The 15,049-nt window shown below is 39.7% G+C and overlaps 1 protein-coding gene across 5 annotated transcripts in view; it reads left to right on the top strand.

The window, feature by feature from the left end:
* Positions 1-15,049, top strand: part of NFIA (nuclear factor I A) — a 463,875-nt gene that overhangs the window by 24,325 nt on the left and 424,501 nt on the right. For 4 of the 5 annotated variants that reach the window (XM_039483687.1, XM_039483692.1, XM_039483688.1 and 1 more), the window contains one exon: positions 549-673. The exons of the other annotated variant lie outside the window; for it this stretch is intronic. In XM_039483687.1, coding sequence (XP_039339621.1) covers positions 578-673 — 96 coding nt within the window. In that variant the 5' untranslated portion in view covers positions 549-577. The remainder of the gene's footprint in view (positions 1-548; positions 674-15,049) is intronic. 5 annotated transcript variants of the gene reach the window in all.

Raw genomic sequence — 15,049 nt, 5'->3', positions numbered from 1 at the left:
TAGGTTGTTCCCTCACTTCCCCCTCCCGGTCATGTTCATGGGAAAAGTAGCTGCGATAAACAGATACTGAATGAGACTGAAACTCTTTTTAAAAAAAAAAAAAAAAAAAGCCAAAACATTGCATGATAGTCTCTAAGCAGTTCCATCTGTCAAGCAGAAATTTTAGGCTAATAGCCTGTGGCGATCTCCCTCCGCAGTCCACTACCTGCCTTTGTCCTATTAAATCTCTTTATTCTTCTTAAAAAGAAGAAGGGGGGAGAAAAAAGGGAAAACCTTGTAGAACAAAATTATGAGTGATGAAACCCTAATTTTGACCGCCTCTCTTTGATGTTGAGCAGTGGGTTCTTATTTAAAAAAAAGAAGGGGGGGAGAGAGGGGAGAGGACAGTGCTAGGAGCAGATGACTTTTCATCTCTACTTCACCTTGCCACTGGGTCTGTGAGAGATTGGTTCATTGTCAAGGAGATTTTTTTTTTACCCATGATTCCATATGGTATGGACCGGGCTACATGTTGCCCAACATGCCAGTGCAAATGTTTTCTCAATTAGGTGTCTTATCTCCCGTGAGTTAGCATCAGATGAAGCTTGCTGACAGCATAATGGCAGGGAAAACCTCCGACGGCTCCATCAAATGGCAGCTCTGCTACGACATCTCGGCCAGAACTTGGTGGATGGTGAGTTGGCAGCAGGGCTGCTTTTTTTTTTTTCCTCCCTTTTCTGCTTTCCCTCCCTCTTTGACAAAATGTCCCAGACCTCACATTTATCAAATTAACATTTGATTTTTTTCACACTCTTCCGTGGAGCAGCCTCACTCTTGTCCCACTTGTATGCTTTCCTTTCTGTAACAAGAGACCGTTAATGTGAACTACAGTTTCCACAGGGAAGCTTATTCAATTCTCTTTTTAAAAGTACATGGAGAAGTAGTTTGAAAAAGCCTGGTGCAGAGTAACTTGTCTCAGGCAGCTCCCTCAGGCTTTCAGCTTTGTTTTACTTTTATCTGCTGCTTTTCAAATATGGCATGTATGTGTATGTGTATTTTTGCCATGCAATATTTTCTGTAGAGGGGAGGGAGAAAGTTCAATACATTACAGAACAACCTGATTACAGTAAAACTCTGGGATGGTACATTTATGTCACAGTGTAAAATCATCACGTGTGAGAGAAGTGTGTTTTGCAAAGCGTTGCCTTTCATCTGAGACCCCAATCTAACTTTTCCCTCCGTTTGTTTACATTAGAACAGGTTACCATTCTGTTATGATCCCGAGCCATGTGTTACAGATCCCACATAATCTGGCTCGAGCTGCATTTGGGCACAATTAAAGTTTTAATAAAGTTCCAGTGAGCTCCGCAGAATGAGTTAACTAGCATGTCATGGTCAGTCGGGCCAGACAACCTTTGACATCTTGAATCTATAAGAGGTATAGTGAGTTAGGAGGATGCACAATAGTCCATTGTAGCAGAAGATGCAAGTCCTGTTGTGATGAAGAGAGTCCTCAAATCATTACTGCCCTCGTTAGCGTGTTGTCCGTTAGGGATTAATTCGTTAGCAGTGCATTTTTAGTTTTCTGTAATTATTATTCTTGAGGCAAGCGTGAATTCTTCCAGTGAGAGAAAAAGTTCGCTGCCAGGACAATGAATGTATTATCCGTTCCTAACTGGACCGTGAACCTCAGCTCATTTCACATAGATATCAGTTAAAAAAGGACTGGCGAGTGGAATTACAAAACAAGGCATGATCAGTTTCATTGTATGATACGCTGAAACAAGTAGGGGGTTTTCCCTCCCCCTCACCTCCCTGTACCACTTTTGATATCATTTGGAAAGTTTAAGACCTCTGAGGACTTGAAAGACTTTTAAAAGTGAGATACGGAAGGTTTTTATTCTGCTCCTTGGTGGTGGCCATTGTGTGTATCATGTGGCTTGTGTTTAAAGGTGTTCGGGCTTTTGGGGGGGTTGTTTTGTTTTTGTGTTTTTAGTGTTTTGTTTTAAGGTTTAATTTCTTAACCATCCATTAGAGGTTTACCAGTGCTTGCCAGTGAAACGTTACATGAAGCTTTTGGTTAATTATAATAGTGGAAGAATAACCACTTTACTTATACTACTGATTTTCCAATTAGACTTTCTGCCAGAGAAAATGGGAGGGAGAGGGGAGGAAAGAATGAAATGTTTGCATGCTCAGTAACTGTTGACTATTCATTTGACTTCTTTTAGCTTGTAAAACTCCAGTAAATAACCCTATTGATTCTCAGCTATCATTTTCGAAGCAAAGTTGTAAACTGCATATTTTAACTAGATACTTGATGTCACAATGTAATTTAAGCTTATTCTAATTCACTTGTCTATTTTATTAGCACTCCTATTTTATTGTTTATCACCTGCTTTGATGATGGGGGTGTCAATGTTTATTTTTTCAAAAGTATCTTCAAATTTAGTTAGACAACTATTATCTCCCTTTGGAAAGTATCCTGGAAAGTGCTTTTCATTCACAATTATTTCACAGATGTTTTACTGCTGTGAATATAATATGTAAAAATGCTCAAAACATTTAGTAATGCACTTGACTAAAAATAAACAGTTTTTTAAATCCACACATGCTGTTGTTTAGATTAAACATTGCAGAAAATTCTTCTTGAATGTGAACAAGTCACACCATTTATTTTCTAAATGAACAAACAAGGAAAAAAACCAAAGAACCCCATAAAAGTCTGTTTAAAAAGAAGTTGAGCTACACGAAAGATACTTTATTTTAACTGAAATGAATAATTCAAGAACTTGTACAATAGATGTGTTAGTTACAAATAATTTTAAGATAAGATTTCAATTATTGATGGAAGAATAACAGTTTTGGTATACCGTCTGAGTCTATAATGTCTAGTATAATCAAAAGTACACATGTATTAGTTATTTTTACTCCAAAACCTTCTCAGGGTTGCTACAATTGTTTAATCAAAAGTAAGATAAAAAGCAGATTTTAATGTTCTAAAGGCAAATAAAGCTTTTAAAATTACCTCATGCATCTTCTGGCTGCACAACAATCTCTGCTGCATAGTGCTAAACTTCGGTTTGGGTACTGCCAGCATACAAAGAGATGAGTGAATACCCCTTCCATCCATACGGACTCAGCTGCCAGCACTGGGATATGCAATTTTGCTTTTTAATGACTTGAAAACAATTTGTGTGTCAAATGAGTGAGTTTGTTTTCTTTCTGGAGCAGGTTCTGAACGAGATTTTAAGCCACAGTCATCTACTGTACTATTATGACCAACTTTAAAGGTTCTGTGTCCTTCTGATGAAAAGACCTGTTATAATGAAAGAAAATGCTTTATTAAAAGCTGAGTGTAGTAATCTATCTCTCAACCTCAGGCTCTTTCACTCCAGTCTACATTATGTTTATAGCTAGATAGCTGGAGATAATGGCGATTGGTTGATTGGATGATTAGTAAAAATGAATAGATTTTTATCTTCGGGTAAAGCAGCCTGCATTTTTAAAAAGAAATGGAGGCTTTATCATATGGAGTTCTGATGCTGACATTATCTTCTGTCATAAATAAGGCTATATTAATGCATCTCTAAAAAATACACTTTTCTACACTGCAGCTAGTATGTTCTCTGTAGCCAGCAGATGGACTGGCTAATGAAATGTATCTTTTGTCCTAGTAAAACAAAAAATGTAAAGTTTTTGTTTTAACCTGAGTTAAAAATGCTTCAAAGTATTTTAAGTAAGGCTTATAGCATGGGTATATTTTAAGAATAATTACATTTGTCACAGCAGTTTAAGAAATCTTTTGAAATCTGATCCACTTCTCTCATGCTTTAATCATGCAAATCCAGAAATAGATATTAATTTAGCTTTACTGTGTTGTGACATCTCTGGTTGAAAATGTTCACAAAAGTTTACAGAATTTCTTTTGATTTCAACCCTCACCTCTTCTCTTAAACAACATGCAAAATATCAGGAGTTGGAAAAAATATGTAAATGAACATATTGGAAAAATGATAATGGAACATTTTATTTAAACTTGATGCTGTCTGAAAGAGACTATAAAATATTAATCAGACAAAAGTTCCACTGGTTTTTGCAGTCTTGTGTTTGTAACAAATATATATTGCTGTACTTGTTTTATAAACATTTTGTTTTCAAAAACGCACGAATCCTAGCAAGTTGGTATGCGATGGTGTTGGTCCATTTAATGAGGAAGCCACCTGTACAGTTCCTTTGTCTGTGAATTTTAAATGAACATACACCAAACTATATATGTGGGGAAAATTCTCATTTACAGTATGTCACTATACTATGTAAAGATATTGAGCCAAACGTACTCTCAGTTTACATCCGTGTAAATCTAGAGTCACTGCATTGAAATGAATGGAGTGGCTCCAGATTTAGTCACCTGTGTGACTGAGAGCAAAGTTTGATCCATTTTCTAGAATTTCTTAGTCAAAATTGTTTTAAAACACAAACCATTGTCCTCTTCCAAACTTCTCTAGAAAGATGCCTTATTAATAAATAAAAAGCCATTTCAAAGGAGCACATGTAAGAGTTAACATGCAAACTATTGTTATTGTGACAGTTAAAATGGATCCTTCAACTCCAGTAATATTCCAAAATTAATGACGGGTTTTTTTATATACAACTAAGAATACATATTTCAGTATCTCCTTTTATTTCTTTAGGTGCTACCATATTACAAATACAATTTTAAAAAACCCAGTTCGTGTAATGAATATGCTGGAATCATCTCAAAGCGGTCATTTTACTAATGTAAATGTTTTTAAAACATCAGTTCTTTGCTCTGCAGCTCTTGATAAATATTTTTCTTTCGTGCCTTTACGCTCAATTTTCTGAGCAAGTGGTTAAAATTGTTCAGGTAATCTCTGCAGCAGCTAAAGCATAAAAATTATCAAAATTAGTAATGATTAGTAAATTAAGAATGCGTAAAATCCTCAATGTAAAGTATTAGCACAGAGGGGAATGTAAACAGTAACATATTTAATGAGATGAAATAAAACATTTATTATTTGGAAACCCGATCATTCTTTAAAGATGAAAAAATGTCTGTCAGCGTAAAAGCCTATAACTGCTTGTTATATATGTTAAATGGATTCTAACTACCCTAACATGCTGTTGAGTTGTACTTGGCTTTCCTAATTTTAGCCTCCTGCAGAGAATTTACTAAATAGCAAGAGATTTACATATATTAATACTTATCTGTGGCATGTCATTATGAAAATAACAAAATGGAAACAAAATAATATTGCACTAAAGATTTTCCGTACACAGTTTTGTAAAGTAATTTCTTTAGAGTTATAAACTCTTCAGCAGCTGCGGAACTATATTTAAAATACTGTTTTTTAAAAGTGCCTGCCCCTTTAGTGTTTTCAGACGATTACCAAACGTAACTTATGCAATAGTAATTTGCTTACATTTATACAGTGCACCATTAGATATACTTCAGCTACTCGAAAGTCTCTTGGTTTTTTGTTATTCTACTGCTTCTTCTTTAGTGTATATGCGTTTGTCCTCCTTTATTTTCTGTTCTCTTTTTCCGTCACCTGTCCTGAATATTGTCAGGAATGTTTCTAATTTAAAGCCAAAGGAGTTAGTGCCTGATTAGAAGACAGGAAATTGGAGGATTAAACTGTCTGGTTGAACTTCCTTTACTATCAGCACTCAGTAACTTGCACTGGATTACAAACTCAACAGGACAATTTCTACAGTGTCATTACTTCTGTTTGTTTTAATTTTATTTTTTGTTAAAAAGCAGCAAAATGGGGGAAAGAGGCAGTTAGTGACACAAAGTCAATAGATCTGTGCAACATTGACATCCAGTAGTCTTAAAACATCATGATGTCTGTATAAGTATCTTCATCCTTAGATCTGAGAGTTCATTCAATTTCAGAATATCAATGTATGTAATATAGATGTATTAAATGAACTTTAGCTTGTAAACAACGGAGCAGCAGATAATGAAATACTTTCCGCGAGGAAAGAATGACGTTATTTTGGTAAGAGGATAATGCATCACATTAACCCTTATTCAACCCTTTCCCCCTCAGAAACATTCAGGTTCACTGTAACGTAATGGTATATCCAGGAAACATCCTAAGGGAGGGATAGTGAGAAAAGCCAATTTATCTGGAAGACTTAACTCTGATTCCTAGTACTACCAACTGCGCCAGGAATCTCAAGTGTGATGGTTCAGTTCATAGCTTGCCAGGTGAGAACACTTCACAGAGCCATTGATAACAGACCGGGATATGGAGAGGGAGCATTTCTTTTTAACTTTATGGGCCAATCCATCTGCTCCATTGACTTCAGTAGAATTACTCTAGGGATGATCATGGCCCTCTATTACCAAGTTTACTGTAATACATGAAAATAGCAAATAATAATGTGGTCGTGGGGGGTTAGGATCTCTCTTGTGCTGGATACCTAAAAGTAGCTCTAAACTTAATCTATGATGGACCTTATACCTCTCTGTGCTACCACTGTCCATCTCCCTTTCACACTATATACTATACTAAACTGGGATCCCAAATGCCGGTGAAGATTAGAGCGCACAGCTGAATGGGAGGAAATGGGCACTGCTACTCTGATCCCGCAGAGACTTACTTACAAAGGCAGTGGGACCACTTGTGTTTAAAATTAAGCATGAGCATAAATCTCTGCAGAATTAGAACTTTAGATTGATAAACTAGAAGAGTTGTCAGGAATGGTTGGGAACCGCCGATGTACATGGTGCTTTTTGGCTGCTTCTGAGATGTGTGGGGTTGAGTCATCCAGCAGGACACCCAGACTGATACTAAGAACAGGTGAAAATAGAAGTGGAAGGAAAGTATCTTTTTAAAAGGCTTAGTTGGTAAAGATGGATCTGTTTCAATAAGAATATGAACGATTCTGAATCTCTCTCTAATGAAACAGAAAATATTATGAACTATCATTTAATTTGAACAGAGGGGAGAATGGAAAGTTTATTGGTGTAAGCACAGAATTAAAACTCAGAGATCCCTTACTCTCAATTTTAGCACTGAATGATTCCCACTGTGGCGGTCAGCAACTCACTTCACCTCTCTCCATCAGGTGATCTGTACTTATTTATTTTCCTCATGGCACTTATTTATTTTTTAAGATATTGTGAGGATAAAAGTTTTGCAACTCACTTTAAAGATGAATAGTGCTAAATGTTCATAACTACACAAGGTCCTTTAAAGCAGATAAAATATTCTAAGTGTAAATCAGCGGCTCAGACTGGGGAAAACATTTTTTAGTTCGCTAATATCTTTGGCCAAAATCTTTATGAAGGCAAAACTCCCTTTAGCTTTACTAGGAGTCTTGGCTAAGCAAGGACTGTGGGATTTGAACCTACTAGCAATTACAAACCTCATTTGAAAATTTAAGCTCTTCACATAGGCAAATGCATGCACAAACACTGAGGCCCTGATCCTGCTTTCATTGAAATCAATGGCGAAACTCTCCTTGACCTCATTGGTGCAGAATCAGTCCTACATAATAAATAAATGAGGCCAACCAGATTGGAACCCCATAGTGCCAGGCACTGTACAGATGCCCCAAAACTGTGAATGAAAACTTATAATAAAAATCACACATCTGATATCCATATACTAGATTACTGAAAAGTAGTTGAGTGATATAAGAATTCATAGAAGAGAGAAAACAGATATATTGGCTAATGGAGTGGAATTCAAACCATTTGCTGCATATAAACATATATTTTCCAGAGAGCTGCCAAACACAAACTTAACAATACAGCTAGAGATTTGTTAGAGTGTGGTATAGTACAGATGCCACGTGTTTTGCAGACTTTTAATACCAATAATTACAATGTCTTTACTTTCAAAGGAAAACATGCTGTCCTTGATCCACACAATCAGCCCATATTTATTTCAAAACTCAAGTGGAATTGCACACATGGATTAAGGCTGTCTGTCAGAGCTGGGTAGAAATTGAAGGCTGTATTTAGCCTCATTGACTATGGCTAAAACAGGACTACTCAGAATACATCAGGGCATAGTTTGCCATTGATCAATGCACATTTCTTAAATCAATGGGAGTTTGGTTCAAAAATATTTATGGTAAGATTCAGCCCCTAGCAAAGTGCTTCCACAATTTATATCTGGAACGTAAAGTAGATTATTTTGCCCAGAAGGAGATGGAGAAAATGAGCCAAATTCTGCACTCAAGTACATTTGCAATTGAATTCAGAGGAGTTCTGCCTTATTAACACAGGTGTAACTAAATGCAGAATGTGGCCTAAAATGTATGTGTAAAGCAAATGTGAAACAGAGGTCTTATACTTTCAAGGTTAGTATAACCTTAAATTTGGCCTAAACTACCTGTTTTATTTTGTATAACTCTGTAACATCCATACCTTATATGTTTCTTTAAAATCAAAACGAAACAAAAAACCACACCCAGATTCTCCAAGGAATTCTCTGCAGTGCCTAGAGCTAAGTACTCATGCTCAAACCCCTACAATGACCATTGCCCAGCCTGCAGGGGCAACCCTGCAATAACAAGTTTGCATGCATATGCAGTAAGGCAGGGCTGCCCAGAGGATTCAGGGGGCCTGGAGCAAAGCAATTTCGGGGGCCCCTTCCATAAAAAAAAAGTTGCAATATTATAGAATACTATATTCCTGTGGGGCCCGGGGCCTGGGGCAAATTGCCCCACTTGCTCCCCCTCCTGGGCGGCCCTGCAGCAAGGAAAATGTTTTGGTAAGATACAGTTTTGTTTCAAGAATCCAGTTGGTTGTTGAGAACGTCAAAGCATTTTCACAATTATTTTCTCATTCTCAAAGTTTAATATTGACTCCATATTACTAAAAAGCACTGAGTTAAAAAGAGAAGTTTTTTTCTATTAATATTTTGCTTAAATATACTTTTGAAATATTTGCTTTAAATAAAGAACTCCTAAGCTGCTGGGCCACAGAGGATCTGAGACCACGGTGCAGGGAAGTTAACATAGATTTGGAGAAGAAAACATTTCTTCTCCGACCGCTATGGAATGCCTCATTAGGTATACTGTGCTGCTCTATTCCCAGAAGCATAGCTTCTAAGTAAACCCAGATTGATCGCCATATGACAAATGATGTTGGGGAGGGGTGAACTCCACTAAAAAGTCCTTGCTGAGAACAGGCTCTTTCCCAGGTGACTGAAAGCCAGCAAGTCAAGAATTTTAAGAGCCATCACTCAGAATCCTGGTGTCCCAACCAGGTTCTAGCTGGGTTAATTATATCCTGCCTTCCTGGCGTTTCAACTGAATACAGTAGTCTTCTTCACTTCCTGACCCAAACTATTGTGTAGAGTTGCTGTGCCATGTTAAGCAACTGCTGTGTTCCATCGTTGAGGTAGCTGCATTTCAATGGTGATCCTGCTACATCCAACAACGACCTCCCAGGGATGTTGCGAAAGCTTAATTTAAAATGTGTAAAGCACTTTGAGATTCTCAAATGAAAGCAGCTATTGAAGACAAAATGATTTTTTTTTTATTATCTTCCTGTCATTGCTGGCTAGAAAGCTGAAAACCTCTTTGCTCATTCATCTTGGCATCACTCAGCACTTTTAATTACCCCAAATCCTAAACCTAGTCTGAGGTAGTTTACTTCCAGACACTTTCACCAAGGACTTTTTGAATAAATTATTGCTACATGTGCATGCGCGCACACACTCACATTTTGATAGCCGGACTTACAGAATTTCAGATTCCAGTAGAGAGAAATCACTATCACGGTGCCAGGGGCCAAATTCTGATCTTGTTTTCACTGGTGTACATCTGAAGCAACTCCGTTGACTTCACATTTACACTGGTTTAAATGAGAGTAGAAACTGGCCTTATGCACTTCCATAGTGCTTAGCCTCTGAGCATCTCAGAGCATTTACAAATATTCATTAAGTCTCTCATCACCCATGTGAGAAAAAACGAGGAGTCCTTGTGGCACCTTAGAGACTAACAAATTTATTTGGGCAAAAGCTTTTGTGGGCTAGAACCCACTTCATCAGATGCATGAAGTGAAAAATATAGGAGGAGGTATAAATACATGAAAGGATGGGGGTTGCTTTACCAAGTGTGAGGTCAGTCTAACGAGATAAATCAATTAACAGCAGGATACCAAGGGAGGAAAAATGGTGGTAAGAGAGTGGTAAGAGAGTGAAGTGGTAAGAGAGTGGCCCATTACAGACAGTTGACAAGAAGGTGTGAGTTAACAGCAGGGAGAAATTAGTATTAGGGAAATTAAGTTTAGGTTTTGTAATAACCCAACCACTCCCAGTCTTTACTAAAGAGTTCGTCATACATCTGATGAAGTGGGTGCTAGACCACGAAAGCTTATGCCCAAATAAATGTGTTAGTCTCTAAGGTGCCACAAGGACTCCTCGTTGTCTTTGCTGATACAGACTAACACAGCTACCACTCTGAAACATGCGAGGAAGGTCACTAGCAATGTACCTATTTTACCTAGGAGGAGTTAGTTAAGCTGACTTGGCCAGGGTCACACACAGACCAATTGCAGAGGTAAGAAGAGAAACCAGGCCATCTGATTTCTGGAACCTTGCTCTGACAATTGGCTTACATGCTTACTCTTAGGAACAGAGAGCACATGCATGTGTGATGTACACACAGTCTGCCTATAGTAGATTTTTACCAAAAGCTTTCCTTTATCTTTCTGTCTGAAAACATAGAATCATAGAATATCAGGGTTGGAAGGGACCTCAGGAGGTCATCTAGTCCAACCCCCTGCTCAAAGCAGGACCAATCCCCAACTAAATCATCCCAGCCAGGGCTTTGTCAAGCCTGACCTTAAAAACCTCTAAGGTAGGAGATTCCACCACCTCCCTTAGTAACCCATTCCAGTGCGTCACCACCCTCCTAGTGAAAACGTTTTCCCTAATCTCCAACCTAAACCTCCACCACTGCAACTTGAGACCGTTACTCCTTGTTCTGTCATCTGGTACCACTGAGAACAGTCTAGATCCATCCTCTTTGGAACCCCCTTTCAGGTAGTTGGAAGCAGGCTTGAAAGGGGAAAAAATGAAGGAAGGACTACTTAAGACAGAGGTTTAAAGTTGGATGGATTACCAAGCAGGGCTGCCCAGAGGATTCAGGGGGCCTGGGGTCTTTGGTGGCGGGGGGCCCCTGCTTCGGTGGTAATTCGGCGGCGGGGGATCCTTCCGCTCCGGGACCCGCCGCCCAAGTGCCCCGAAGACCCAGAGCGGAAGAAACTCCGGAGGCCCGGGCCCCGCGAGAGTTTTCCAGGGCCCCCAGAATGAGTGAAGGATCTCGTTCCAGGGGCCCCGAAAAACTCTCGTGGGGGCCCTGCGGGGCCTGGGGCAAATTGCCCCACTTGCCCCCCCTTCTGGGCGGCCCTGTTACCAAGGTGTCTGAACTACCGCCATTGACAGCAGCAAGCTTTCAAAAGCAACGTACAGATACAGCTACATCTAAAACAACTTTTAACTTTTGCTGTTGCTAATAGATCCTTGCAGCTCTTATAAATCATGCGACACAGGAGCATCACAAAAAATTCCGATCTCCACATGCCAGTCTCTAACTAGTAGAGAACAGGATGAGATGGATGTGTAAGGCAGATTATCCTACATCTCCCTGCTGCGGGATTGTGACACAATCCACATTCACCTCTGCTGCTGTTGGCTCACATGTACTGCACACACCTAGTGGTGCTGTGGAGGCCGTTCTCTATTGTGATGGGAAACTGTCCCTTCAGCAACCACGGTAAGGTAAATTCATCATTTATAAAGGCAGAGCCTGACTACTCACATTCTGCCGTATGGGATCAAGACAATGATTGCTATAGACATCGAGCACACACAATTGCCTCATGTCCAAATCTCTATGAACAGTTCCCAAAGAATTGAATAGAGAATAACTTTTCTATGAGTATTTTTGACTATCTTATATAATTTAATAGAAAGTTATATTTCTGCTCTTGGATTCTCTAGGGTGGTTTTAAAAAAACCTATAGAAAAGACCTCAGTCTTTAGTAAATCCCATAGGATTTTATAGTAATTGCTATAGAATCCTATTACATTTCTATAGATCCCTGTTCTCATCTATATTCAATTCTATAGTGCTCTTCCACGTGGAAATACGGGGATGTCCATTCTCCAGGTGACTAGCAAGGAAACAAAGGGGGTATACTCTTAAATTAGTGAGGTTGCCCCATGGTGAAAACCTCAGACCTGTCAACCAGGGAGAGGTGCTTATCCCAGCCATTGGTTTCTGCTATAAAAAGAGAAAACTGAAGAAGACAAAGAAAATGGCCAACGAAAGCCCAATTGTTCAACCACATTCCCTGGCAGGTGGAGAGAGAGGATTTGAGCTAGAGGCTCCCTTTTCTGTCATTGTGGTGACTGATGGTCAGGAGATCGCACTTGCTGCACTCTGGTGATGGGTGTGAGGATAAGGGCAACCTTTCATCTCTTACTCTACATTACTTGTAGGTCAATTTTATTTTTCTACTAAAAATCCAGGCCTCTAACAATCAGACTGCCATCCTCCTTGGTCCTCCACCCTCCCTGGAGCACCACACAAGAGAATGATGCTGGTTTACAGCAGGAGTTAACTTCTTCTTGCTTCACACTCATGCATGAGGGTTTGAAAGGACTGGAAATTGAAGATGAGGAGTTCACTGGTGTGAACTCTCTATTCTGGGGCCAATCCACAAATTGAAGCCAGGGAGCTGTTTTATTGACTGAGAAAAGAGAGGCCCCTTACCTAACTCTATGGCTTTTCTCTGTTTGTCAGTCTGTCCTAGGGTGACCAGACAACAAGTGTAAAAAATCGGTGGGGGGTAATAGGTGCCTATATAAGAAAAAGCCCCCAAAATCAGGACTGTCCCTATAAAATCGGGACATTTGGTCACCCTAGTCTGTCCATAATGAGAGAATTTTTGAACACCACATCTGATCCATTCCAGCATTTTCAGGGAGATATATATGCTTCAGTGGGCAGAGCCCTATTGGCTTTGGTGAAAATTAGAAAACTGGAAAAGCCTGCCCCTGGAAATTTCCACTACTTGCATCCGAAGAAGTGGGTATTCACCCACGAAAGCTCATGCTGCAAAACTTCTGTTAGTCTATAAGGTGCCACAGGATTCTTTGCTGCTGGAAAAGCCTGATTTCAGCTGGAGTAAGTGAAAGGAAAATCAAGGTGACACCTGTTTGAATACTGGAAAAATATTTGTAAGCCTTAACAGTGGTTATCAAAATATCTGTGTGGTAAAGAACTAAGCCTGCACCATCTTAAATATATGTTGTTGGAAAAAAAAGTTAAGTTAAAGCAAAGTAATATTATTATAAATAAATAGCCTAACCAGTGGTCTCTCCAAACTGGGGGGCGGACCCCTAAAGGGGTTGGGAGGGACGGGGGCCAGCAGAGGGCCAGCCAGCCCCGGGGGCAGGGAGAGGGAGATTCAGCTCCCCTCCTGGCCCCCACCCACCACCCCACTGGCTTGCTGGCTTTCCTCTGACCGGTGCGCCCAGCCCCAGCTCTGTCCCCGCCTCCTGGCACGGCAGTGGGTGGTGGTGGATGGGGGCAGATCAGATAAGGGGGGGGGGGGGAATGAGCAAAAAACTGGGGGGGACCACTGCTCTATGTTCTTGCATGTTCAGTGTTCTGATATTCTATTCCCCTCTTTCCCCCCCCCCCCATGAGAAGGAGGAGAAGGAGGAGTAGTTTTTTTTTGTTTTGCTTTATGTGTCTGAGATTTTTGCTTTATTTTTTTTCTTTTTTTTTTTTTTTGTTGAATACTTAATTTTCTTATTTTTTTTTACTAAAGGCACTAAAAACAACATCTTTGCTTAAAGCAATAACATCATAAATTAAAGTAGTATAAAGTACTATTTGTTTAAAAAAAAAAAAAAATTAGTGTGCAACCCTGTAGTTATTCATTTTATGGTAGTGCTCATGATGTACCAGCCATTTTCAAGATATTCAAGAATCAGCTCAGTTTGCTATAGGCGGCACGGCAGAAGTGGGACTGTATGAGAACCTTTCATGTGGACAGGATAAGGGATTTGGAGATAGGGTCAGGGAGATCATACTGTGCAAAAACAGGCCGTGTGGCAGGAGGCATGGGGTGACTATGTGGCAAGCAGGTGGATGAAAGTAAGAATATAGGCAGAGCGGAGGCAATGAAGTTTGACCAGGAAGGGTAAGTGGGGAGGGGCAGAGCTATAGAGTCTTGAGGATGGTGACAGGAAGCTTAAATTTGAGGTAAACATCCGCTCATGTGCCTTGGATTGAAACACCTGTCCAAGTGTGTGTTAGTCAGCCCGTGAAAAGCCCCCTCGTCCCAGTGAGTTTGGTGAATGTAAATTCTAACGTATGTGTACGCGCGGGTGTAAGACTGTCTAATGTGTATGAGCACATTTTAGAATGATGACGTTGTGCACTGCAGGCATTTGCATCTGCAAGTTGTAGGTGGTTGGGGCACTAGACTAAGACTTGGGGGTTCAGTTCCCTGCTCCACCACAGATTTCTCGTATGACCCTGGACAAGTCACTTAGCCATTTCGTGCATGAGTTCCCCATTTGTAAAATGGGGATAATAGCACTTCCCAAGGATTAAAATGTTAGATTGTGAAGTGCTTTGAGCTATACCGATGAAAAGTGCTATATAAGAGTTAGGTATTATTATATGTGTGTGTTCTCACAAATGGAGACACGGTGTAATTCTATTGACTTCAGTGGAATTCCTCTAGATTTACACTTTAACCTCTCCATGCCTCAGCTTCCCCATCTGAACAATGGGGATAATAAAACTTAACCTCCATGGAGGGTGTTTTAAGGCTTAATTCGTGTTTGTGAAGGGCTTCTAGATCATCTGATGAAAGGTGCTATAAATGACACATTTCGTGTATGAGAGAGAACATACTTAATGTTTTCATACAATTACGGAAATTAAACATGGAAAAGACCTAAATGGTCATGTAGTCTCAGTTTGTCTCATGATTGTCTCAGTTTTTACTGTGTATTTATTGCTGATTTTATTTTACTTGGCTTATCGGCCAAAT

This window comes from Mauremys reevesii, linkage group 8 (genome assembly GCF_016161935.1).
Source record: "Mauremys reevesii isolate NIE-2019 linkage group 8, ASM1616193v1, whole genome shotgun sequence".
Taxonomy (NCBI): domain Eukaryota; kingdom Metazoa; phylum Chordata; order Testudines; family Geoemydidae; genus Mauremys; species Mauremys reevesii.
This window is presented reverse-complemented; position numbering and strand designations above follow the sequence as displayed.